Raw genomic sequence first — 27,310 nt, forward strand, 5'->3', positions numbered from 1 at the left:
ATTGATTGGGTGATGGAACTGGTGAGGAAAAGGTGGGAAGATGGGATGACTCTCACTCTTTTGGTTTCACACTCTTTTGTGTGGATTTCTGTGGCACCCAGGGCAAGGATTGATAACCCTGTTCCATTTCTTAGAAGACTCACTGCCATCCTTCAACACTTCCTACTTCTTTGTGGGTTATTTATAAATGAGTTGTTTAGTTTCCAAATATTTGGGTATTTCTCAGAAATCTTTCGGTTGTCAATTTCTAGTGTAATTCCGTCATGATAGGAGAACATCCTTCGTGTGCTTTCATTCCCTTTAAATTTGTGGAGGTGGTTTTTTTTTACTTGTCTTGCCCAGGCTATCTTGGTAAATGTTTCTTTTACATTTGAAGAGAACGTGTCTTCTGCTATTGTGTGGAGTTTCTATAAATTCATCAGGTCAAGTTCCTCGTTCTGTTCAAGTCTTTTAGAAATTTGGTAATTTTCCTGAAAATTGTCCTGCTACAGTAATTGTGCGATTGTCTATTTCTCCGTTCAGTTCTACATCCGATGGATAGCCCTGCACAGGGTATGTAATGGCAGAGAGGATAAAACGTTTGCGTGAAACTCGGAGAAACATTTTATCTCTTTACATTTACTCCAGAACGCAGAGACAAAACGGGAATCACTACGTCTCCCAGCAGGCCTAGTGGAGTGCAGGACAAATGCAAATAAGAGAGGCCAGGCATTAGGCAACGCCCCTTTCCTGGGTTGGCAAGGCAACTGATACCCAAGCCAGCCAATCGGTGAGCTGCTCACCTGCGGGGGCGGGGGCTCGAGGAGAGCCAATGGGACCCGGGGCAGATGGTTCTCTGGGCTAATGGCTTGGGATACGGGGCGGGCTTTTAATGAAGGGACGGCTGTGGGAAAGATGGCGGCGACTCTGGGACCCTCTGGGTGGTGGCAGCGGTGGCGGCGGCGTTTGTCGGCTCGGAATGGGTCCAGGATGTTGCTCCTTCTTCTTTTGTTGGGGTCTGGGCAGGGGCCACGGCAAGTCGGGGCGGGTCAAACGTTCGAGTACTTGAAACGGGAGCACTCGCTGTCGAAGCCCTACCAGGGTGAGGCGCCCGGGGCGAGGTGGTCGTGCACGGGGAGGGTTTCGGGAACTGAGCTCAGTGGTAGAGACCGGGGTGGCGAAAGTCTTCGTGGCCCTAAGGAAACTGCGGGCGGTGGGTGGGGGCCCATGGGGACTCTCGCCGCGTTTGGGAGCCATGGGTCCAAAGGGCAGCAGTCAGGTGTCCCCGCCCCCCGTTTTGGAAGTTTCCAGCAGGTCCAACACGGGCTCGGATGCCACTGGCGCTAGGCCTGGACAAAGGGGGGATCGGAGTTGGACAGGAGGAATGTGGGAAGGGATAGAACTGCAAATGGTGGGTAGTGACTGAAGGCCACTAGCAAAGAGCCGGTCTCCCGATGGAGCTGTGGATGTGCTAGAAATGAAGCAGGAGGCAGAACTGGGTGAGAACTTGGCCGGCCCGAGAAAGAAGATAAAAATTCTGTTGCCGGTTAAAACACCTGTTCTGAAGTCCAGGAACCCTGTTGATGAAAGAGGCTGGTTAGCTTTGCTCGGTTTAGGGTTCATAGGCTCTTAGGCACAGCATATCGACCAGAAAATTTTTACGATAGCTACAAAGAGAGGATCAAATCAATGCAGATGGCTTAACTCACAGAAGTCTGTTTCCCCACTAGAGTGTGGGACAGCAGACAAAGCTCAAAGTGCAAGAGTGTATACACAGCTGCCAAGGGTGATTATTTATTCACTCAGCAGATGCATCGAATGCCTCATCTGTGCTGTCTCTGCTGTAACTGTGGATTGTACAGACACAACGTTCTCACTTGCAAGAGGCTTATAGCCTGAGCTACTGGGAGAAGTACCTTCACACTTGAATTGTTTAAAGAAAGAATGTGATTAAGCCCCAGAGGCCTGAGAGTCAAGCTCTTTTTGGTAGAACTGGGGAAATTTTTTTCTTATATGGTGCTAAAATTTACTTATAAAATGGGAGGAATGGATCTGAGCTATGGTTATTGCAGCACAGATAAAGTGATAGCTCTGATGTGCCTGCTCTGGGGTCTTCACCTGAGAAGGGCTTAGTGAAAGGAAGCTGTCAAGATGGTAAGGATTTGAGATTTATGAAAGACAGAAGGTAGGAAATCGAGTGTCGTGAAAGGGAGAAAAAGATCATGGCTCCAGCTTTAGGAGCGTCTGTGGTGGTTTCAGAATGGGTTGGTGTTGAGTGTGAACTGATCTATTTCCTCCCCGTAGGTGTGGGCACAGGCAGTTCCTCACTGTGGAATCTGATGGGCAATGCCATGGTGATGACCCAGTATATCCGCCTTACCCCAGATATGCAAAGTAAACAGGGTGCCCTGTGGAACCGGGTGGTAAGAATCTTTCTCCCTCCTATGTTGGTGACCCAGAAAGCCCTAAAAAGTTTACCAGTGGCATATTGACTCAATTTTACGGTTTATCCCCAGTGCTCTGACTTCTGTGGATATCAAGGATTTTCATTTCAGAGAATATGATGACCTTCATAGCGAAATCAGATATGTAGGGAAATGCTCTCAATTGCTCCAATTATAGCAAATAATCCATTTTTGATTCTGTTTTCTGAAATGTCTTTTTCTTTAAAGATTTTTATTTATTTTATATATAGAGAGAGAATGAGAGAGCACAAGCAGGGGGATCGACAGTGGGAGAGGGAGAAGCAAGCTCTCCACCGAGCAGGGAGCCCGATGTGGGACTCGATCCCAGGACCCTGGGATCACGAACCAAGCTGAAGGCAGATGCTTAACCGACTGAGCCACCCAGGCACCCCTGTGTTTTCTGAAATGTCTTTAATTCCTGATTGACCTGATAGTATTTACTTCTTGGAGGTTAACAACTTAACTCACATTTAATTACTTTGTAAAGTAGAAGACTGCTTTTTTAAATTTATCCTAAACTTCATCCCAGTATCCGCCCTTTGTTATTTCACTTTGAAGAGTCTAATTTTAAATTTTATTTTCATGTGAAAGCCACTTTGAGCCCCGTGGTCATTTTATTTGTCCTTCTCTGGACCTTTTCTAGCTACATTGTCTTCCTTGACTTATGACGGCAAGAAGTGAATGCAGTATTCCTGGTGTGGCTGCACTGTGATTGTGTACAAGTGTAAGACGATGCTTTCTTTTTGGTTACCAGGGCTCTTTCTGAATCTTTTACAACCACTTTACTTTTGGGAATGACCTTGGCGTCCTTTAATACTTTCTCTTGGGTTCTCATAAGCTAAGAACTTAACTTTTTCGTGGTTTTTGATTTACGACTTTTCATGGTCATAGATAAATGCACCTCAGCAAAGAGAACGACTTCTTTTCCCTGTTCATTTTATGTGGCAGAGAATTCTAACAGAACAGAGGGATAAGAGAAGTTTCTACGTGAGCTATTTGCACAAGCTGGCCTCTTAACCCAGATTGTAGTGTTGAACTTATTCTTGGACAGAGTACAGGGCGGTGTGTTCTGGTAGAAGAGGCAAAGGGCTGGCAGTTGACAAATTTGGGTTCCCGATCTAGCTGTGTCGCAGACCCACTGTGAGCCCTCCCTGTGCTTAATTCTCTCATTGCTGAGTTTCTCCAGCTGCCAAATGAGCTTCATAATACCTTCTATGCGCCCACTAGGGTTATTGTGAAAGTAAGACAAAAGACCTGAAGACGCTTTGGAAAGTTAAAATGGTTACAGAAATGTGTGTTGTTACATTATGCATCTGTTGTAAGTTTCAGTGATGGAGGTCTCAGGTTACTAAATGACTATGTCCAGGGCTAGATGCCCTGCTGCTGTCTTGCTAGCTGCCTCTAGCTATAACTCTTTAAGCAACAGTTCTAGTTTAGGATCTTTTTTCAGATTCCCTGATGCAGTATTTTTGTTGTCGTTGTCGTTGTTATCTGACTATCAGAATGAGCTTTGGAGTTGTTTCTGAGTCATTTGAATAGGATGTATTTGTTTGAACAGTGGTTCTCAAATTTAGCTGTCCACTGGAGTTGATGATGCCTGTGGTCACAGGGATTTTGAAAAGCTCCCTGTGTGAATCTAATGTACAGCTCTAGGAGACACAGCCCTGAGCAAAGGCTGCGCTAGAGAAGGCCAAGGAGAAGTGGCAGACACCTCTTGGCTCCGTGTGGACCTCCCTGGCCCTGGCCTCGTCCCAGGGGAGATAACAGCCACCCACTGGCCCTGTGGCAGCTTCCTGCCACTGAGTTTCACTCTTGTCCTGCAATCTAAGTGAAGCAGTAGAAAGAGGGGAACCCAGATTGACAGCACAGGAACTGGGCTCTGCAGGGTAGGGTAAGCTACCGGAGACTGCAGTATTCTTGGGTGAATTCAGAAGTAGCTTCACCCCCCTTTCATTTGACTCTGTGCTCCTGATACTAACACTTTTGGAAGATCTCCCAGAAATTAAAAATGAAAACTAAAACTGATCTAGCAATATGTTGCTCAAGAGCCGGAACAATCTGTTAAAGGTTCTGGCTGAACCCTGTTGGCCTGTCTGCCCCTCATTCCCTTCTTTCTTCATAGTGACCTTTAGTCAGGAGCCTCTCTAAGCCAGATACCTACGCTGCTCTCTCCTTGAAAGTGTTCAGCTATTTAGAGCATGTAACCATCCACTTACCTCCTTCGCCATTTTTCTGAGCTTTTGATACACGGTTAAAGAAAAAACCCCAAAGAATAAACACAGGAGTCTGATTAGTACCCACCTTCTTAATGTTTTTCCACCAGAGGCTGGCCCTGCGATGGGGATGGTGGTGTTCTCCCCTGGTACGTTTATGCTTCTTGGCCATGGGCATGAGGTTTTGGGGGACTGTAACTTACCCCTTCTTGGGGAATTCTGGCTTGCCCCTCAGCTTGGCATTGGGCCAAGTCTAGCTAATTAGAGTTGTTTACATATCTGCTAATTATTCCTGGAAACCTTTGCATAGTGACTTAGCTTTTTTTTTTTTTTTTTTTTTAATTCTTATGTAATGAATGAGGCTTTGACCTTTCTTGAAATCCAGGCTTTTTACAATCTGTCAGTGGAGTGATCTGAAGTTGCAAATGAGTGTTAATTGAGCCACCTGTACTCTCTAGGCTGAGGGGCTTTGCTGTAAGATCACAGCAGTCTAACTTAGCAGTCTCATGTCTTTTCCAACTTTAGAGTACTGTCTTGTTTCTATGGGAGATATTGAAAATAATTGGGAGGCTTATTCACTTTTCATATTAAATATCATATGCAGTTGGACTGCCTACCCTATTTAATTTTATGATGCAAATACTTAGCAAGTCATAGATTTTAGTTTCAACCCTTTGCCTCGTGTTACCTGAACTTATATTTTCCAAGTCTCTAGACCACTATGAGGGCTTGAGGGATTTCACATTTCATGCTCTTCATTGATTCCAGTGTCTTTTTCATTCTAGCCGTGCTTCCTGAGAGACTGGGAGTTGCAGGTGCACTTCAAAATCCACGGACAAGGGAAGAAGAATCTGCATGGGGATGGCTTGGCAATCTGGTACACAAAGGATCGGATGCAGCCAGGTATTGGGACCCTGGGTGCTCTTGTGTGGGGTGCAACAGGCCTGCTTTCTCACGTGCCCTCTTTTGGAGAAGCATACGTCCCCACAGTGCCAGCAGTTTTCCCATTCCCTTGATGTCTGCGGATGAAGACCAGCCTGTCAGGTCTCTAGCATGGGGTCTGAGTCCTAATAAAGCAGCTGACCTTCACTCATCCTGGGGCGAGATCTTGCTTATTAGCTCCTTCCGGTTTCCCTTTGGCCTATCGGCTGGGTGAAAGCACCGGCTCTCCCGAACACGGATGATTGGGTGAGCTGACTTCTTTTGAGCATGCACAGTGATCGGTCTCAGAACTCCTTGAGTCGGGAGTTGCGTGGGAGCCGTTATTCCAAGGACATGGCAAATTCAACCTGATTTGACCTGATCTCTTTTGCAACAAGAAGTGGGACCTGGGAATTCAGCTCTCTCTCAGGGGCATAGTTGTCACCAAGCGTTCATGAAGCAGAATTCTTTAGGGGCGCCTTAGCAACCGGTTTGGACCAGGCAGCAGCTGTAGTGCTGAACAGCATTGCAGTGGCCTTCACTCTTCCCCCTGCCTTTAAGAACAGACAGCTGCAGACTTTACTGGGTGCTTGTTACAGGCCATGCACTTTGCTGGGTGCTTTTACATATGTTTGCTCATCTTAAAGAGAGACCTGGGAGTCATTTGAATTTTTTTCCTCCATCATAGTGATATGTTAGTCCTTTATCAACTCTTGGCTTTATTTCATTGTTCATCATCTGTTCTCTCTCTCTAGGGCCTGTGTTTGGAAACATGGACAAATTTGTGGGGCTGGGAGTATTTGTAGACACGTACCCCAATGAGGAGAAGCAGCAAGAGGTAATGGCAAGTGTCAGAGCTTAGGTCAGCTGCACTGACATCATAGTCCTTTGCCTCAGGAATGTTCATGAGGGAACAGGGGATAGAAAGTGAGGGGTTTGGTTCTATTTTCTTCATCTATTGAACTTGAAAAGTTAATATCCTTGTCAGAGTGTTCTAGAGAGAAGCGTTTATGGTGCACAGTCCTTTGGGAATGGTTGTCATGATTGGGGACTTTTTCTTTAGTGTTAATAGTGTTGTTTTGTGCACACTAGGTAGCTGCTGGGATTGAGCATGCATGGCAGGTTGGTGATTTGGCTCCTAGGCCCACACCAGAGCAAGCTGAATTTATATAACTCAGCTCCCCTGACTCAGTAGATCACTGCTGTGCTCTCTTCTGCGGTTGGCTCACTCTTTCTAGCATCCTTTTCTTCTTCCTGTTTTGAGACCCGAACAGCAATTCTGTTCTCCTATAGGAAAGGTTGTAAAAGGAAGTTGACGGAGTCCCAGCATTTTGTTGCAATCCGGTTTCTGGCTGTTGGCAGAAGAAACTTCTTGCTTTTTGTTGGCTGACCCTAGGGTTCTTCAGTACTTTCTTATACTGCCAACAGGTTTGCATTCTTTGCCCGATGGCTCTGCCATCAGCTGGTGGGCAAGTGATTATGACAGGTTCGTGATGGGTATCCCGTAGCTAAATAATAGCAAGAAAGGCAGGATTAAGGATGGAGATAGAACTGTTTATTTTTTCCCTAAAAGCTTTTTATGAAAAATTGCAAACTAAAAAAAATTGGAAGAACACATCATCATATATGCAACACCCAGATTCAACAGTTTTTAGCATGGCGCACGGAGTTCACCATAGGGAGGTGGAACAGGAGACCTGAGTTAGGACGATAACCTTTGGTTGTGAGACAGTTACAGAGTAGCTTCTCCGTGTTCCCGCTAGTCCTCCTCACTTCACCATACATCAGGGACTTTCTAGGTGGCGGGAGTTAGTGAGCAAGACCAGCGTGGTTCTCGCACTCAGTAGCACTGAGGTGTGAGAGCGCTCCCGGGGGAACTGGGGTGCCGTGGAAGACACAGCGGCGTGTCGAACCTGGAGCGGGACAGTGTGGTAGTGGTGGTGGTTGGGGAAGATTTCCTCCGGGAAGTGACATTTACATTGAAGTCTGCAGAATTAGGAGCCAGTGTGCCATGCAGAGGGAAAAGCATGTGTTAAGGTGATAAAGTGAGAGAAGGGACAGTGGGTGTGAGGGGAAAGGGGGATCAGAGAGAGATGATGCTAGAAAGAAAAACAGAGCCAGTCTTGCCATGTTGTACACTTTCAGGGGCCACTATTCCCATTGCAGTCCTTAGTATTAACACTGTTCCCTGTCGGGCAAGTTGACTGGCCCCTGAAATTGGGTGGTGTCTCCTCGGGTGGTTGGTGGTTTGGCTGTTTGGACCAGCACCAGAGCCATCCGAATGTACGTGACTCATCCTCACCATGCACACTGTGGGGCCCGATACGGAAGTAAGTTGTTCCTGTTGAGGAGTCTGGGCCTTATTCTAAGCGGGTAAGTGCTATAAAGGATTTTAATGAGGAGAATGTCATGACTGGGTTTGCAGTCGTGCTGAGGAAATAGTGGTAGTTAGAGCTGCATCTGAGTAAGAGGTACGGGCTTTCGGGCTTGACTGGACTTTTAAACCTGGCTCTCTGCTTCTTCCAGAAATAAATTGTTCAGATTCTCTTAGCTTCCATTTCACCATCAGATAATAGTAGTTCTCACTTGGGAGGGCAGAGCTGATGGGCTTATTTTGTAAGAAGAGTAGGTGTTAATCAATAAAATTAGTTTCAGTTGGTAAAAATTGGGACTTCTTTTCTGGCTAGCTGTTACGGTTCTCACTCCCAGCTGTACATTGGGATTGCCTGGAGTGCCTTTAAAAATACTGATGTCCAGGGGCGCCAGGGTAGCTCAGTTAGTTAAGCGTCAGACTCTTGATTTTGCCTTGGGTCATGATATCACGGTCGTGGGATCGAGCCCTGTGTCAGGCTCCACGCTCAGCATGGAGTCTGCTGGAGATTCTCTCCCTTCCCCCTGTGTCTCCCCCCCGCCCCAAGTGCATGTGCAGGACCTCTCTTCTCTGAAATAAATAAAATATTTTAAAAAATGAAATAAAATAAAACAATAAAAATACTGATGTCCAGTCCCCAACCTCAGAGAGTATAATTCTGTGTGTCTTAGATGCAGTGTAAGCAACCTTACTTTTTTAAAGCTCTCCAGGTGAGTCACAATGCCAGGATTGGGAATCCCTGGACCAACATGAGGTCCTTGTTTCTGTATTAGTTGTTTACCTGTTAAACACATTTGTTTATTAAAACGACATTTAAGAAAACTAATCAAAGTGGTTTCTGTTTATTCGGTGGCTATTATGTGCCAGGTACTTTACAAATATTGGCTTAATCCTCATCAGAACTCCTTAGAGTTAGTATTTTTTTTCTCCTCCATTTACCAGTGAGTACAGAAGCTTAGAGAAGTGTCTTGTTCAAGGTCACAGCCAATATAAGGTGGAGTCAGGTTTGGAACATAGGTCTACCAGATTCTGGAGGCTGTGCTTTTAATTATGCTGCTCTGCCTCCTCCCGTCCATTGTTTCGTCTGCCAGGTTGATTTCCTTCAGAGTGGAGACATTTATTATTCTCATGTCGTCTCCTATGTAATTTCAGTTCTTAGAGCTTATATTCAGTGCAGGGAGTATAGAAAATGTACTCCTTTCTGCATTCCAACAACCTGGAACTATTTTAGGGGGTAAAAGCAAGTGTGTTTTGCTGGCAGCATGGTTTACTTTGCTATCATACATAAAGGCGCCCTGCACTGTTTCCAGCACTTGTGTATGTTGTAACAGCTCTTCCGGGGTAGATGTTATTGTCATCTCTACAGTATGGGTAAGAAACTGAAGTGCAGGAAGGTTAAAACATTCTTCCGTGACACACAGGCAGAGGGTTTGCGTCCAGCCTGCGATCTCATCATTTTGCTTTATTATTTCTGAGTACATAAGAAGAGGGTGACAAATACGGTACCTTTTGAAAACTTGCAAATGTCTCATAAAGATGTGTTGGACTAGGAGAACAGGAGCTGGCAGGAGGGGGTGTGGAACAATTCCTCAGATCCCTCCAGGTAGTGGTAAAAATGTTTCTCTGGTTTCTTGTTTCCTTGTCCCCAGAGCACATGACCTTGCTCAGCTTACTTGCAGCCCCATTTGTTCATGAGGAAATATGGGGAAAATACTGGCAACCAGGAATGCATCTGAGAAGGGGGGGAGGGAGTTCAGTTTAGCTTGGCTCTCTGAAATCAGGACCAATTGTTAAAAGTAGCATAACCTCAGTTTCCCTGTTAGCAACATAGGAATTGTAGTTCAGGTGAGTGAGTCAAGGTTTCACTGTTTGGGGGTGCAAGGTACCTGTGCCCTCATGAGGCTGCCAGATCGTAACCGGTTGTTAAAGTGGTAGTGGAAGAAATAGGAAATTTGGATAGATTCAAAACAGGAAAAGAGATCGAATTAGTAACAAAAAATGACTCACAAAGAAAAGCCCAGGTCCAGATGGCTTCACTGGTTGTTTCTATTAAACATAGAAAGTAGAGTTAATACCAGTTCTTCTCAAAAATTCTTACAAAAAATAAGAGAGGACACTAACCAGCTCATTCTTTGAGGCCAGTATTATCCTGATGCCAACACCACACAAATACATCACAAGAAAAGAAAACTACGGACCAATACCTCTTACAAATATAGACATGAAAATCATCAACCAAATACTAACAAACCACATCCAGCAACATAAAAAGGGTCATATACCACAACCATGTGTATTTATCCTAGGAATTCCATTTGCTTTAAAATCTGAAAATTAAGGGGTGCCTGGCTGGCATAGTTAGAAGAGCATGAGACTCTTTTTTTTTTTTTAAAGATTTTATTTATTTAGTTGACAGAGAGACAGCCAGCGAGAGAGGGAACACAAGCAGGGGGAGTGGGAGAGGAAGAAGCCGGCTCACAGCGGAGGAGCCTGATGTGGGACTCGATCCCAGAATGCTGGGATCACGCCCTGAGCCGAAGGCAGACACTTAACGACTGCGCCACCCAGGCGCCCCAGAGCATGAGACTCTTGATTTCAGGGTCCTGAGTGTGAGCCCCATGATGGGTGCGGCGATTACTTAAATAAATAAATAAAAACTTTTAAAATTTGAAAATTAATATGATAGACCATATTAATAGAATAAAGGACAGGGGCACCTGACTGCCTCAGTCAGTAGAGGGTGCAACTCTTGATCTCAGGGTCATGAGTTCAAGTACCATGTTGGGTGTGGAACCTACTTAAAAAAAATAGAATAAAGGACAAAAACCATATTGGGCATATCAATAGATGTAAAAAAAGTATTTGAGAAAAGGTAGTATCTCTTTATGATAATAAAAACACTCAACAAATCAGGAATAGAAGGTAACTTTTTCAACCTGATAAAGGGCATCTATGAAAAACCCTTAGCTAACATCCTACCTAACTGAAATACTGAATGCTTTCACTCTAAGACCAGGAATAAGACAAGGACATCTGTTCTTGTTACTTTTTTTTTTTTTTAAAGACTTGTTATATATTTGTTTATTTATTTATTCTTTAAAGATTTTATTTATTTATTCGACAGAGATAGAGACAGCCAGCGAGAGAGGGAACACAGGCAGGGGGAGTGGGAGAGGAAGAAGCAGGCTCCTAGCAGAGGAGCCCGATGTGGGGCACGATCCCAGAACGCCGGAATCACGCCCTGAGCCGAAGGCAGACGTTTAACCGCTGTGCCACCCAGGCGCCCCAAGACTTGTTTATTTTAGAGAGCAAGAGCATGAGTGGGAGGAACGGAGGGAGAGGGAGAGAGTCCCAAGCGGATTCTGAGTTGAGTGAGGAGCCCTCAGGGGCATGATCCCAGGACCCCGAGATAACGACCGAAGTGGAAACAGAGAGTCAGATGCTCAACTGACCTGAGCCCTTCAGGCGCCGCTGTTCTTGTTACTTCTATTCAACATTGTACCGTAGGTTCCAGTCAGGGCATTTGGATAAGAAAAGAAAATAGAAAGCATCCAGATTGCAAAGAAAACTAAAACCATTTATGTAGACGACATGATGTTGTATATAGAAACTCTTCAAGAATCCACGAGAAAACTACTAGAACTAATAAATGAATTCAGCAAGGTTGCAGGATACAAGATCAACATACAAAAATCAATTATACTTCTGTATGCTGGCATTGGACATTCAGAAAATGAAAGTAAGAAAACAGTTCCATTTATACCATCATGCAGAATAAAATACTTAGAAATAGGGGCGCCTGGGTGGCACAGCGGTTAAGCGTCTGCCTTCGGCTCAGGGCGTGATCCCAGCGTTGTGGGATCGAGCCCCACATCAGGCTCCTCCGCTATGAGCCTGCTTCTTCCTCTCCCACTCCCCCTGCTTGTGTTCCCTCTCTCGCTGGCTGTCTCTATCTCTGTCGAATAAATAAATAAAATCTTTAAAAAAAATACTTAGAAATAATTAAATAAAAGTACACTCTGAAAACTATAAAATACTGTTGAAAGAAAGTTAAGATCTAAGTAAATGGAAAGACATCCTATGTCATGGATCAGAAAACTTAGTATAGTTGATCTTTTTTTTCCTTTTTTTTAAAGATTTTATTTATTTATTTGACAGAGATAGAGACAGCCAGCGAGAGAGGGAACACAACAGGGGGAGTGGGAGAGGAAGAAGCAGGCTCCCAGCAGAGGAGTCTGATGTGGGGCTTGATCCCAGAAGACTGGGATCACGCCCTGAGCCGAAGGTAGACGCTTAACAACTGAGCTACCCAGGCGCCCCGATTTTTTTTTTTTAAGATTTTATTTATTTATTTGACAGAGACAGTGAGAGAGGGAACACAAGCAAGGGGAGTGAGGGAGGGAGAAGCAGGCTTCCTGTCGAGCAGGGAGCCCAATGCGGGGCTCGGTCCCAGGACCCTGGGATCATGACCTGAGCGGAAGGCAGAGGCTTAACGGCTGAGCCACCCAAGTGCCCCAGTATAGTTGATCCTTGAACAGTGTGGGGGTTGGGGGCACTGACCCCCCCCCCACCGTCGATAAGCTGCATAGAACTTTTGATTCCCCCAAGACTTAACTACTAATAGCCTACTGTTGACTGGAGGCCTTACGGATAACAAACAGCTGATGAACACATTTTGTATGTTATAGGTATTGTATACTGTATTCTTACAATAAAGTGAGCTAGAGAAAAGAAAATACTAAGAAAATCATAAAAGAAAATACATTTACAGTACTGTCTTTGTATTAAAAAAAAATTGACATGGAGTGGGTCTGTACAGTGCAAACCCACATTGTTGAAGGGTCAACCATATTGTTAAGATGATGATGCTCCCCACATTGGTCTCCAGATTTGACACATTGCGTATCTGTCAGAAGCCTAGCTGGCTTCTTTGCAGAAATTGACAAGGTAATCCTGAAGTCAGTATGGAAATTCAAGAGAACTAGAATAGCCAAAATAACACTGATAAAGAAGAGGGACGTTGGAGGACTCACACTTCCTTATTTCAAAACTTAATACAAAGCTGCAGTAATAAAGATAGCGTGGTACTGGCCTAAGGCTAGACCTACAGATCAATGGAATAGAATTGAAAGTCTAGAAATAAGTCCTCATGTTTATGATCAGTTGATTTTTGATAAAGCTGTCCAGACAATTCAATGGGGAAGGAACTGTCTTCAACAAATGGTGCTCACTCACCTGGATGTCCACATTGCAGAGTAATGAAATTGTCCCCACCTCATACCATACACAAAGTTTAACTCAAAATGAACTGGAAAGCTAAATGTAAAAGCTGAAACTATGCAACTCTAAGAAAAAACATAGGGTTGATTCTTCATGACCTTGGATCAAGCAAAGGTTTTTTTAGATACGATACCAAAAACAAAAGCCACACACACAAAAAAAAGATGAGTTAGATTTCATTTTTTTTTCTTTAAGATCTTATTTATTTGAGAGAGAGAGAGACAGCACGAGCAGAGGGGAGGGGAAGAGCGAGAGGGGAAGAGCGAGAGGGAGAAGCAGGCTCTGAGCAGGGATCCTGATGTGGGGCTTGATCACAGGACCCTGGGATCATGACATGAGCTGAAGGCAGACGCCCAACTGACAGGCACCCAGGTGCTGAGGTGGACTTTGTTAAAATTGAAAACTTGTGCTTCAGGAGTGGGCATCTGGGTGGCTCAGTCAGTTAAGCATCCGATTCTTGATCTCTGGGCATGGAGTCTACTTAAAAAAACAACAGAAACTTGTGCTTTGGAGGATACCATCAAGAAAGTAAAAAGATAACCCAGAGAATGGGAGAAAATCAATGAAAATTGTATATATGATAAGGGACTTGTTTTTATATATTCTAGGTATAGTTCAATAGTAAAAAAGACAGCTCAGCTAAAAAATGGGGTGCCTGGCTGGCTCAGTTGGTGGAACATGTGACTCTTGATCTTGGGATTGTGGGTTTGAGCCCCATGTTGGGTATAAAGGTTACTTAAAAATAATTTTTATCTTAAAAAAACGACCAAAGGATCTGAGTAGGTATTTCCTCCAAAGAAGATACACAAAGGGTGGATAAACATGAAAGATGTTCAACATCATTCGCCAGTAGGGATATACAAATCAAAACCACAATGAGATGTTACTTAACACCCACTTGTGGCTATTTAGTCGTAGCTAAAATAAAAAAGAGAAATCGTAACAAGTGTTGGTAAGGGTGTGGCGTAATTGGAACTCTCATACACTGCTGGTGGGAATGTCAAATGGGGCAGTTGTTTTAGAGAACAGTTGGTCAGTGCTTCAAATGTCTAAATACAGAGTTGATATCATCCAGCAATTACACTACTAGGTGTCTATACCCAAGAGCAATTGAAATCGCGTCTACACAAAAAGTTACATGAATGTTCATAGCACTATTCATAATAGCCAAAAAATGGATATAACTCAACGTCCCATCACCTGATGAGTAAACAAACAAAAAAATATATATATTAAAGATTTTATTTATTTGAGAGAGTGTGCGTGTGTGCACGTGAGTGGGGAGAGGGGCAGAGGGAGAGGGAGGGAGGATTTCAAGCAGACTTCCTGCTGAGTGTGGAGCACCACACATGACTTGATCTCATGACCCTGATCATGACCTGAGCTGAAATCAAAAGTTGGATGCTTAACCACCTGAGCCATCCAGGTACTCCAACAAAATATATATTCATTCAATGGAATACCATTCAGTATTAAAAAGAAATGAAGCATTGATAGGTCCTTTAATGTGGATGACCCTTGAATACATTATGCTAAGTGAAAGAAGCCAGTCATAAAAGACCACATTTTGTGTGATCCCATATATATGAAATGTTCAGAATAGGCAAGTCTATAAAGACAGAAAGTAGATGACAGAGGTGGGCATGGCGAGTGACTGCTGATGGACACAGGGTTTCTTTTTAGGGTGATGAAAATGTCCTGAAATTCATTGTGGCAAATCATAATCTTAACTCTGAATATACTAAAAACCATTGAATTATAGACTTTAAATAGGTGAATTATGTGGTATGTGAATTATATCTTAGCATTGCTGTTTTTTAAAAAAATGTTGATTGAAACATGACGTGATCATCTGTTCTTGTCATTACGAAGTCATCAGCTGGGTCATCAGTTTCTCATGAGAACCCAGATATTGATGAAAAGTTACAGGGAACTCAGTGGAGCAGGAATGTCTTTCTTCACTTGAAATCAGAGTATGATCACAAGAGGCTTTCTGTGACTGAGAGCACAGAAGAACAGTCCTTTGAGCCTTGGCCCTCATTCTTCCTGGTGAGACATTTATTTGGGTCTTACCCCAGGAGGCAGAAACAGCTGGTCGGAGAGTGGAAGAACAGCTCACTGTTCTTACCAGATCAAGCCTGCTTGGAAGTCTAGTTTCTCTAGTCTGTGAGGTGATGACTGTTTTTTCTCCTTGAAACCAGAAGAAATGGGCGCCTTGGTGGCTCAGTTGGTTAAGCATCTGCGTTCAGCTCAGGTCGTGATCCCAGGATGCTGGGATCGAGCCCCATGTTGGGCTCCCTGCTCAGCTGGGAGCCTGCTTCTCCCTCCTCCTCTGCCTTTCCCCCTGCTTGTGCTTGTGCACCCCCCCCCCTCTGTGTCAAATAAATAAAAATAATCTTAAAAAAAAGAAACTGGAAAAAAATTAACAATATGGTGCTATCCATTTTAAAAACACATTCTCTGAAGTGATGAAGACAGTGATCCTTCTTGGTCTCTTTATTGTGGGCAGAAGTAATCTTTATATCAGTAAAGGAACCCCACAGCCCCTTAAGTTCCCTTGTTCCAGCTTGGATATGACTTCATTTTTCAGTCCTAGGTGAGGCAATGTTTTCTAAGAGAGAGACTCCTTTGGAAACTAGGTCCAGAGAATTTTGGCAAGTTCTCTAGATGTGATTAAGCATCGAGACTGAGCTGCATTGAGACCTAGTTTTTGTTTTTTAAGATTTTATTTATTTGTCAGAGAGAGAGTGAGCACACAAGCAGGGGGAGCGGCAGGCAGAGGGAAAGGGAGAAGCAGGCTCCGTGCTGAGCAAGGACTCCCCGCCCCCCCACCGCCCACAGGGCTCCCTTCCATGACCCTGCGATCATGACCTGAGCCAAAATCAAGGGTCTAAGCCACCCAGGCGCCCCTCTTTCCTTTTTTTTTTTGTTTTTTTGTTTTTTTGTTTAAGATTTTATTTGAGAGAGAGAGCAAGCACGCGCACACGAGCTGGGGGACGAGCAGACTCTGCGCTCAGCACAGATCCCAATGCGGGGCTCAATCCCACAACCCCGAGATCACGACCTGAGCCGAAACCAGGAGTCGGTTGCTCAACCGACTGAGCCACCCAGGCCCACCCCTCCTTTCCTTTTTAAAAATCTGGAACCATTCTCCAATATTTCTGTGTTTCAGGTTATATTAGAGACCGAGGGGTTTTGTTTTGTTGGTTTCTAACAGTATATACTAATCACTTTTCCATATTGATTTGAGAACAAGGAAGCATAGAGATTGAGCCAGGGTTGTGGGGCCCGACTACCTGGCTTCCAAGCCTGGTTTTACTACCTAAACACGTTTTCTTGCCAGTGTAATGGGGATACTGATAACCACCTCTTAGGATTGTGAGAAGTAAATGAATGGGTATGTGCACATTACTGACTACAGTGCCTGGCATAGAGTAAGTGCTCTGAAAATGCCAGCTGTTCTCGTTCACACCACTAAATGCCGTTCCCAAGGGACATTTTGCAGCCATCTTGGCAGTAGCTGTTGTGGCTCTGTTCTTTCCCCCTCCTCTCCCTCTCTCCTGTTCTTCACATCTAGGTTCCAGAGAGCAAACTTGGCCAGCTTACTCCACGGCACTATGCCTTAGGTTGCAAACAACGGCTCCAAGAGAGTGGCTCCCAAATGCTGGTTCATGAACTCGTATTGGTTGGTAACGAGTTTCACTGATTTTTTTTTTTTAAGGTTTTATTTATTTATTTGACAGAGAAAGCACAAGCAGGGGGAGCAGCAGGCAGAGTGAGAGGGAGAAGCAGGCCCCCTGCTGAGCAGAGAGCTGGCTGTGGGGCTCGATCCCTGGACCTCCCGGATTGTGATCTGAGCCGAAGGCAGATGCTTAACTGACTGAGCCACCCAGGCGCCCCAGTTTCACTGGTCTTAATAGGAAAAGTAAAGTGACTTTTCATAAATGCTTAATTGTTTATTATGAAATTCCATCATTCTTTTTTTGGTGTTAAAATTTTCTTTTAAAAATATTTATTATAGATGGTGGTTTTGTCATTATTGTATTTTAATGTTTATAGGTCAAAAATGGCAAACCCGTCAATCCCCAGCATATTTTTGGAGATATTACCATCTGTGACAGCCAATGGCCTGGGGATTACTGCCCTAAAAGATGCGTACCTGGCTTGATCTCATATGTGCACACCTGTGCGTAGTGTTTGTGTCTACGGATTCGTTAGTCTTTGATCGAATGAACATTTACTGACTCCCTGCTGAATGCCAGACACTGTACTAAAGGCTTTACATATCTCATTTCATCTTCCTGGTCAGCCCTGTGAGCTAGCTCTGTATTATTCACTCTGCTTACGGGGAGGAAATGGACTCTCAAGGAGCTAACGTAATCCACCCAAGTTATACAGCGCTGAACGTATACCTGCAGTTAGAGCCCAGGTCTCCCTGATTACAGAGGCCATGTGGCCTCCTTTTTCTGTCTAGTGGTTTATAATTACTTGTGTGCTTGGGATCTGTGGAATTTTAGCATAGGATCCATAAGTCCACAAGTTCATGGGTCTCCCTTCGGTCGAGATAGGCTGAATATCCAATTACCCTGTAGAGGGTCTTGTTTTTTTTTTTTAAAGTGGCCTTGTAGTACAAAAATTTGGGAACATTTCTTCACCCTACAGGCAATAATCATTTGGACGATAGGTAGGAGTGCCTAATTTTTAGTGACTCTTAAATTAGGAATGAAACTACCACCTTGCCTGAGTCTGAGGGATTCTTCAGCCTTTGGTTCTAGCTATATATAGGCTGCTTTCCAAGGAAAGAAAATGAGCTGCTGTGTGAAATTAGTGGCTTCCCAAGGAACACTTAAGAACTCCTGACTGGGCATGGAAAATAAGAGGGCATTTAAAGACTTACTACTAGTGTGAGGTGAAAAGTTGAAGGCCAAGTCACGAGTTGCTGAAGTCAACAGATACGGGCTCCAAAGTTGTGGGGTGCTGTGTCTGGTGCAGTGTTTCTTAAATTTGGCTGCACATTACGACTGTCTGTGGTCCTTTTTGAAAAATACACGATCCTGTGCCCCTCCCCCCACCCCCATTGAATGAGACTCTTTGACTGAGGGACCCACATGTGATTGCAGCTGAAAAGCTCTCCCAGGTGATGCTGGGGACCAGCTGACCTCTGGCTGTCACCAGGTAATCGATGCCTCACCAGCCTTGGGAAGAGGAAGGCTCCCATGGGTTAAGGACAGTTGCGCTGGGCACTTTCTTGAAGGGTGCAACGTAAACTTGTAATCATGTGTACTGGGGTTGACAAATGAGCTACCCAGGGCATTTTTAATCTCTTCTTTTCCCTAATTGTTCACTGAAGTTATGCACATTCCCGTCAGAAGCCCATTTCTGTACATTGCTTGACAGCATACTAAAACTTCCCTTGTTCTAAATGATAGTTGTAGACGAGGAGTGTTGGGAATTGGCTTATCCACCGATTCATTTTGTACTTTTCTGTATCCTGTGCCTATTCCACCAGCGGCATAAGAGCAGAGCAGTGGGGGGCTGCTCTGCTTGCCCTGCGTGCCTCACTGTGGCTTCTAAGGCCCAGCGGGATCTGGCTTGTGCCTCAGCTCACACCCTCCTCTCCCTCACTGGCTGTGTTTCAGACCCTGGTGTCTCCTTCTGGTCCTCGAATATGCCGACCTCATGCTTCTTATGTCCGCAGATCTTTTTTTGGCTCCCTCCAGGGATGGAGGCCTCAGCTCAGATGTTGTCTCCTCAGAGAGCTGTTCCCTCATCAGTTTATCATGTTGTCTGTTTTATTTTCATCAGAGCATTAGTACTCTCTGAAATATATTTTTTTAAGTTTTATTTATTTCAGTAGTCTCTGTACCCAACATGGGGCTCAATCTCATGACCCTGAGATCAAAAGTTGCATGCTCTTCCAACTGAGCCAGCCAGGCACCTCTCTCTCTGAAATAATTTACTTACTGTTTGTCTCTTCCATTCTGATGTCAGCTCTGTGAGCCCCCAGCATCTGAAACAGGTGCTCACTGATAGAAGGAGGGATGCTTTCGGCTCTCCACCCTCACGCATCCTTCCCATAGGGGAGGGCTGGGCTGAACTTGCATAGGTTTCTCTTGTCGCTAGTAGCTTAGAACTGTAGTAGTTTTTTAGACCAAAGCTAAACATCCTTGAGCCTCATAATTTTTCTAAATCTGCCATGCTGCAGTGCTCCCACGGAGCTTTTTCCTCGCCCACATATTGTAGGTTAGAATGACAACAGCTATTTGGAAATAAATATCCACGAGGTTCAATTAGAGGGTAAATGATCCCTTTGGATTAGAGTTAACTTCATTGTCTCTCAAGTGGTGGGATTTTTATCCTTTGGGCAAGAGCTTATGCTGAGATCCTGGGCAGTAAACGCCATCTTGAATTTGGAAGAATTTAGCCCTGTTTGTCAGTCCTGTGTCTCCCCTTGCTACAGAAGTACTATCATCTGGGCACAGACAAAACATATGGCCTGGCCTTCCGGCTCAGGGACATAAGCGAAGTGGGGCCTTCTTGGACGGTATGACGCTGTGTGTTTTGTGAAGTCTCTGAAAGCCTTCGAGGTTTTCCTAGTGGGCCCCTTTGAGAATCGGACAGTAACAGACCCTCTCCTTAGAAAACATACACGTGTCTGTGCACATAGCTTTCCCCGGCATTTTTAGGGGTGTAAGGACTTGCTAAATGTCCTCCACAGATCGTACAGTTCTGTTTGGGGATTTAGATCGGTTTGCTCATCCACCACAGCTCGGTCAAAGCTCTTCCATGGCTGCTTCTTTCTGACCTGGTCTCCTGTCTTCTGTGTCCTCTCTCGTTTTTATAATAACCTGCTGGACCCTCTCAGGCCCAGAAGAGGCGATATTCTCCAGGAGTCCAGGTACTCAGTCTTGACCCGCCATGGCCATGCCTTGTTCCCTATGTGTCCAGCCAGCATTTGCTCCTGTTCACACCATGTAGCTGTTGTCTTGAGAGTCACCAGTCTCGGATTTTGACTGCATCTCCACCTTGCATGTTGACTGTTGAGGACAATGAGGAAGTCACCAGACAAGTGGCATGTGTCATGTTTCCTTTCATCACCCCGCCTCTGCACTGCCTCAGCACTGGGCTGGTTCTTAAGTGGTTAGCCCCTCGTTTCTGAGGAAGAATTCGCTCCTCCAGCTCTATTGGAGAGACAGGGCCTCTGAAGTAGGTGGGAAGATAGGTAGCATACGGGGACACTTGCAGTGGGAGAACTTGCCCAGGGTGTCACGGGGAGAAGTTATGTGTAGGTGAAGCTTAAGTGGGCTGGAAGGTCTTTCGACTGAGAACAGTCCTTGTGGCTGGAGAACACCAGCCAGCAGCCTGGTTCTGGCAGTGCTGTTTCTGAGGCCTGATCCATTTAGCATCCATCATATGCTTATAGGATTTGAAAATTTGAAAGGAGCTCTCCAGAATGGAAGGATTTCCCTGATCAAACAGGTATTTTCAGAGTACCTGCTATGTGCAAAACGCTTACCTGGAGGGGGTGGGGGGAGAGGTTGTGGGGGATGGAAGGTGGAGACATAGAAGTATAGTGATTTTTTTCCTTCAAGAAGTTTACATGGCAACTGGGGAGATAGGTATATATACATAAAAAGGAAACCACCAGTCCTGGGCCATGTATGTATGTGGGTGCCAAATAGTGATCTCTGGAAGGATTCGAGTCAGACTCCAGAGGGGGCCATTTCAGGCCCCCACCCCCAGGTTGGTAGCAAGGAGGATTCCTGAAGGCAAGTAGAGAGTTCTGTTGCTTCCTGGGCCATATTCTTTGACCATGTGAGTGCGTTCTCAGGGGCTGCTAATGATGAGGCGGAATGGTCGTTCGTCCGGTCTGCTGGAAGGGGCTCAGCTTGTGTGTGCAAAATTCCTGTTGCTGTTTGTACAGGCATTCCTGAGAGCGCCTCCTTACTGTCCTCTGTTCCTCCTTCCCTGCTTTCCCAGCGGGTCTTCCCCTATATCTCAGCCATGGTGAACAATGGCTCCCTCAGCTACGATCATGAGCGCGATGGGCGGCCTACAGAGCTGGGGGGCTGTACAGCCATCGTCCGCAATCTGCACTATGACACCTTCCTTGTGATTCGCTATGTCAAGAGGCATTTGACGGTGAGTCCTTGTTTTCTGGACCAGTTGGTGGTATGGGCTGCCTTGCACCTGCTCTCCTGGCCCTGATGTATCTTTTCTTTTTCTTCTAGATAATGATGGACATCGATGGCAAGCATGAGTGGAGGGACTGCATCGAGGTGCCCGGGGTCCGTCTGCCCCGGGGCTACTACTTTGGCACCTCGTCCATCACTGGGGATCTCTCGGGTACTGCCACACGCGTTCTTCATTTGTCCTGACTGAGGTCATGTCTCGAGAGCTGGCCCTTAGCGAGGCTTCTCAGCGGGGACAGTCAGACAAGCAGAGCTGTGGGAAGCACGTATCCAGACAGTGCTTCTCTTCTGGCGTTCTGGTACCCTTAAGCCCCCTGCCCTGGGCCTAGGCTCTGCTAGTGCGGTTGGCTCTAGGAGACGCTTGGTGCTGGTGGAGATCAGGGTCTGCCTCTTCAGCAAGCCAGCTCTTCTAGGCCGTGTTTGGAGTTCTGTGCTTCGTGATCTCTGGTTCCTTCCCGTCCACCTTCTGAGGTGCCGAATTCCCCTTCTCTTAGCAAAGCTTTTCCTTGAATCCCTTGACTCTGCCGTCCCTCTTCTAACTGCCCCTTCCCCCCGGACCCTGTTTGTGTGCAGACTTTTGACAGTGTTGTGTGTGCAGGCCACCCACCGCTCCGTCCCACTGCGCTCGGACCTCCCGTGCCTCTCTGCCAGGCCGGTGGCACTATTCTCGTCAAAGGTCCTTCCGTTTCCTCACTGCGTATGGGACTCTGTTCTCAGTCCTTGCTCTTTGTCCTCTCTTGAGCTGGCTTGACGAGTTACTCTGAAACTCCTGCTTGATTTATGTGGCATTAGTAGTACCTGGTTCTTTTACTTTTCTATCTCTGGATTTTCTTCTACTTGTTCCTAATTTGTAGCTTCCCCTTCTATGTTTATTCTGTCCCTTGGCTTGAGCTTTAATCGTAACCTCTTTTGAGAAGAGGTAAGGCACTGAACTTTTGGGGTTTTTGACTAGTATAATTCACTATGAATAGAGCTGGTATGCAATAATTTTTGTTTATCTGAATGAGTCCTTGGCTCTAGATGTTTAGTGATAATGCCTGTATTAGTCAGTCTCTGTTCTCTGCCGGTAGGATATCCCTAAATACAAATTAGGTCTTTCTCTTAAGGTCTTTTTTGATGGCATTTTTTTTTTTAAGATTTTATTTATTTGAGAGAGAGAGCAGGCGTGAGAGAGAGCACGAGTGGGGAGGAGAGGGGTAGAGGCAGAGGGAGAAGCAGACTCCCTGCTGAGCAGCGAGCCCGATGCAGGGCTCGATCTCCTGGGATCATGACCTGAGCTGAAGGCAGACACTTAGCTGACTGAGCCACCCAGGTGCCCTGTTGGCATCTTATTGTTTATGCAGTGGATTGTTGAAAATGGCTGAGGACACATTCCAGTTCTCCCAGCCTTTGATGCCCTTGCATTGTAAGGAGCATTGCCCCAGCTTTTTATCTTGTCCTGTGGCTTAAACAGTAAAAACATTTCTCTAATTGAAGGCAAATCTAGTTTTTTCTTATCGGGGTCTGCTAAGGATTCTAAGAGTCTAAGCAGCTGTGGATGCTATCCTACTAATAGAAATGGTGCTCCTCCTTCTTCAGGAAGGAAGTGAGGGCCACTCACCTGGAGCTGGGGCAGCTATCTTGCCACCAGCTGGAGGATGAAGATCACAGAAGAAGGCAGAATGGAGAGAATCACAGAGAAACGGTGCACCAGGGCTTCTGGTGCGCATGGCTGGAGCCATACAGAGGTTGCAATTGGAATAATCCTAATATGTAGTCGATAGATTTTCCCCCATATACAAAAATTCTAAATTTCTTGGTTCAAAGGATGTCTGTCTAGGTGTGAGGAAGAAAAAAATGGGAACATGATATGGTTTCTCTCTTCTGCCAGAAGTCAAGACAAAGTGCATTAGGAAGACACAAGTTGGGAAGGAGTTTGGGGAATGAATGGTTGAGGCGTCCCCAAATTATTACCGCAAAGTCGAGTTCCTCAGCTGGGAGTAGAAAGGGCAGAAAGTGCCCTGTGCAAATCTGTTTTGCACTATAGTGTCGCATTATGAGGATCAGAGTTTTCTTTGGGCCTAACATAGGTCTTAGAAGTCAACTAGAAGAATGATCTAGATACACACTGTCCGATATAGTAGCAACCAGTTATAGGGGGCTACTGGACACTTGAAATAGGGCCATTCCAAACTGCCATGTACTATAAATGTAGAATACACGCCAGACTTCAGACACTTAGAAAATGAACATAAAATGTCATCCATGGGGCGCCTGGGTGGCTCAATTGGTTAGGTCATGATCCCGGGGTCCTGGGATTGAGCCCTGCATTGGGCTCCCTGCTGGGCGGGGAGCCTGCTTCACCTCCTGCTCAGGTTTTTTTTCTCTCTCTCTCAAATATATAAATAAAATCTTTAAAAAATGTCATCCATAATTTTTATATCATCTGCATGTTGATAGTTTTTTTGGATATGTTGGGTTAAATAAAATACATGTTAAAATGAAAAAAAAAAAGAAAGAAAGAAATGGCAAGAAATCCAGTCTCTAGTAACCAACCCGGTAGCCATAAGCACCCCCAGCATTCAGATTTGTGGTCTCTTAATACCAGTTTCCGCTAAAGGAAACAAGAGCTTCTTGGAGAGACGACTGATGCCAGGTCTGAGGTAGGAAATGAACAAGCTGGAAACGTCCCAGGAAAACAAGGAAGACAGTCAAAACCTTCTGGATTCATGTAAAAAGGCTCAAGAGCCAACTTGAACAGGCCCCCACTGGAGAAAGATGGGTCACGTTGGACATCTATAAGATATACAAGTTCAGCGTATGGAAACACATCAGATACGTTTGAATCGATGAGATTATGACACTTCCAAAAAGAGAGAAAAAAAAGGGGCACCTGGGTGGCTCAGTTTGTTAAGCATCTGCCTTCGGCTTAGGTCATGATCTCGGGGTCCTGGGATCAAACCCTGTGTTGGGGGGGGGGGTCCCTACTCAGCGGGGAGTCTGCTTGTCCCTCTGCCCCTCCCCCTGCTTGCGTCTCTCTCTGTCTCTCTCTCTTTCAAATAAATAAATAAAATCTTAAAAAATAAGAAGAGAAAAAAAAAAATGGGTCCCTAATCCCTTGACCCTTTCTCTAGTAATTATTAGTGAGATTCAGGGTCACGGTTACAAGAAGCTGCAGAGAATTAGTCCTGGTCCAGAAGGGAAGCATGCGCTATGCCAATAGCTGTTCCCTGCTCCTGGCCCGTTAATCAGCTGCCGTGAGGCCTTTTACTATCTTGCTTGGGTGTGTCGTCTGCACAGAAAGCAGCTGTGGTGTTGTGTCTTCCCTCACTGCTACAAGGTTTTACATACGAGGTGGGCTTTAATGCTTACATTATGTCTAAGTTTTTAAACTGTATAGGTAATGCATGCCTGTTGATAAAAACTTTAAATCCTGAGTAATGTAGAATATTCCCTGTTCCCTATCCTTATTGTTAGATGAAAGAAAACAGAGGTTTCAATTATTTTTTCCGAAGTCACTGCTAGTGGCGTATGTGGCTGGCTCGCTCAGTAGAGCATCGAACTCTAGATTTCGGGGTCGTGAGTTCAAGCCTCACACTGGATGGAGAGATTACTTAAAAATAGATAAATTTCTAAAAAAAACCCCAGAGTCACGCTAATTAGCTGTAAATCAGAAGTGTAAATCAAGATACTCCCAAGATACCTCTTTTTGAGGTGGTTTCGCTCCTCCTTGTGCTTTTTTCCTTTAGATAATCATGATGTCATCTCCCTGAAGTTGTTCGAGCTGACGGTGGAGAGAACCCCAGAAGAGGAGAAGCTGCATCGAGATGTGTTCCTGCCCTCGGTAGACAACATGAAGCTGCCTGAGGGTGAGCGCAGGGGATCCCAGGAAATGGTCCTGTGGTTGGAGAGGAGGTCACTGTGCCTGGGAGGTCTGAGGTGCCTTGCACCCACAGCTTGCTGGGCCGTCTCCTTTCTGTGTTCTTGCCCTGAAGAACATGGAGCACGCGCTCCTGCCATTCCACTGGTCTCCAAGGTACAGACAAGCTCAGTTTTTAAATCGAGGCACCTGGAAAGGGAGCGTCTGTCTGCCCCCTGGCTCCCAGAAATGAGTGTCAGGAACTGGAGACTTGATGCCTTCCCAGCTGGGTGGGCTCTCTGATTCTGACTTGCTTCTCTCTTGCTTCCTCAGTGACCGCCCCGTTGCCACCCCTGAGTGGCCTGGCCCTCTTCCTCATCGTCTTCTTCTCGCTGGTGTTTTCCGTATTTGCCATTGTCATTGGTATCATACTGTACAACAAATGGCAGGAACAGAGCCGGAAGCGTTTCTACTGAGCCCTCCCGCTACTGCCGCCTCTGTGGCTGTCACCGTGAGCAGGCGCTGGCCTGAGCGTAGAGCCGGGCGGGCCTTCTCCAGTCTCAGGCAGCTGGTCAGGGACACTGTTCTCTCACTGGAGCTTTGAATGCAGGGATACTGCATTGCCATGTGATCCATGGGGACATCTGACTGGTTCAGGAAGCCCACCTACCCCAGGGCAGTGCTGCTGTGATGTGCCTTTCCCTGCAGTCCTTCCACTTGGGAGCTAAGAGGGACGGAGAGAATATATACGGTTCTGATGCCAAAATCACAGAAAAGAATTTCATAGCTCAGGCTGCCTTGTTGTTGGACTCAGAGGACCCTTGTGCTTCATTTTTAAATCCGCAGAGAACACAACACGGATAACTCCTCATACCTTCCAGGCATCCATTCGTTGGTTTTTGCTTTTCGTTCAGGCCTCTGTCCACCTGAGGAATTTCCCCTGGAAATCTGGATGGAAACTTCTTCCCTAGGTTGCCTTCTCCCTCCACTCATTGCTCTCTCCAGATGCAGCCTGAGCTGAAAGAGACTTCCGGATGCCTCACTTTTGGGTGTTTCACTGAGCCTCGGTAGGTGGCCACAGGGAGAGGGCATTCTGCTTTGGCTCACTGCTCCAGCCGTTGTTCTTTCGCATGACTCTGGGTTCTGTTGGTTTGTTTGTGACCTTCCCAGTTGGTTCCTTTAGGCCCTCAGTCAGATTTGGCCGAAAGTTGGTGTGCAAGTTAAGAGAAGCTTGTACGACTTCATGGTTGCAAGGAGAATAACTGGGAAAGTGACCAGCTCCGTGTTTCGACACCAGAAGCAGCATTTGCCATGTGATCTGACCGTGTGGAGATGTTTCTGGACTCTGGAGCCTGCTGAACTGCATGTTTGGTGTTTATCGTGACTTCTGGAATCCCACTCTTGAGTGTTCAAAATGTGAGGAAGCTTCCTTTTCATAGCCTCGGCTTGGGTACTCCCCAAAGAGGAAACTTGGCTTCTTCTTAATGGGTGAGAAACAGTTGCTGTTCTCCTGTTGCAAATCTGGGAGCAACGGACCCTCATCATCTGTGCCTGGAAGAGTTCATTATCATTGAGCAACAGAGCCCGAGTGTCCTCCTCTGTGGGTCAATCCTTATTCCACTGCCTTATCTGACAAGGGGTCATGTGCTGCTCACCTGTCTGCCCTGTGATTAAAATGGCCAATAGGCCAGTCTCCCTGGAGGGACTGGAGCTCTGAGCTCTCCTAGCCACGTACTTCTGTAGTCCAAGGGACATTCTTAAAATGGCTGATGGAAACCAAACATGAGCTTCCAACTCAGTGTCCTTCCTTCTGGGGGTGGTTTTTGGGGGAAAGTCTGGGCCTTCTTACTGAGCCCCAAGCCCGTCAACCCTCGCCCTGCCTTCTTCTCAGTTGGGAAAGCCCTCAGCTCAGCCTGGAAGGAAAGGAGGTCGCCTTGGCAGGGTATAGGTTTCCGTCGTGTTGGGCTTTCTTCTGTCCCTCCCACGTGCTTAAGTGAGCATCGTAGGCTGTAGTACTGTCCTGCAGGTGTGAGTAGAGTGGGACCCTCCTA

The 27,310-nt window shown here is 45.8% G+C and overlaps 1 protein-coding gene across 6 annotated transcripts; it reads left to right on the forward strand.

Moving 5' to 3' along the window:
* Nucleotides 1-843: 843 nt before the first annotated feature.
* LMAN2L (lectin, mannose binding 2 like) lies at nucleotides 844-27,040 on the forward strand. Of its 6 annotated transcripts, XM_026487191.4 has the most exons (9): nucleotides 869-1,081; nucleotides 2,284-2,402; nucleotides 5,443-5,560; nucleotides 6,334-6,416; nucleotides 20,095-20,127; nucleotides 21,210-21,371; nucleotides 21,461-21,575; nucleotides 25,150-25,269; nucleotides 25,593-27,040. In XM_026487191.4, exons 1-9 carry the CDS (start codon nucleotides 895-897, stop codon nucleotides 25,733-25,735), a joined length of 1,080 nt encoding a protein of 359 aa, XP_026342976.2. In that variant the 5' UTR covers nucleotides 869-894; the 3' UTR covers nucleotides 25,736-27,040. The 6 variants fall into 6 exon arrangements, with proteins under 6 accessions (XP_026342983.3, XP_026342976.2, XP_057165213.1 ...); XM_026487198.4 differs by lacking the exon at nucleotides 20,095-20,127 and having other exon boundaries at nucleotides 844-1,081; XM_057309230.1 differs by having other exon boundaries at nucleotides 25,150-27,040.
* The last annotated feature ends 270 nt before the right edge of the window (nucleotides 27,041-27,310 follow it).

Source organism: Ursus arctos, unplaced genomic scaffold (assembly GCF_023065955.2).
Source record: "Ursus arctos isolate Adak ecotype North America unplaced genomic scaffold, UrsArc2.0 scaffold_8, whole genome shotgun sequence".
NCBI lineage: Eukaryota > Metazoa > Chordata > Mammalia > Carnivora > Ursidae > Ursus > Ursus arctos.

What these genes read in the sequence shown, in the direction of transcription:
- LMAN2L (XM_057309230.1), top strand. Translation starts at nt 895, where the DNA reads ATGGCGGCGACTCTGGGACCCTCTGGGTGGTGGCAGCGGTGGCGGCGG. An exon ending in GCTGTCGAAGCCCTACCAGG is followed by an intron (nt 1,082 to 2,283) that starts GTGAGGCGCCCG and finishes TCCTCCCCGTAG; the next exon opens with GTGTGGGCACAGGCAGTTCC. An exon ending in AAAGGATCGGATGCAGCCAG is followed by an intron (nt 5,561 to 6,333) that starts GTATTGGGACCC and finishes CTCTCTCTCTAG; the next exon opens with GGCCTGTGTTTGGAAACATG.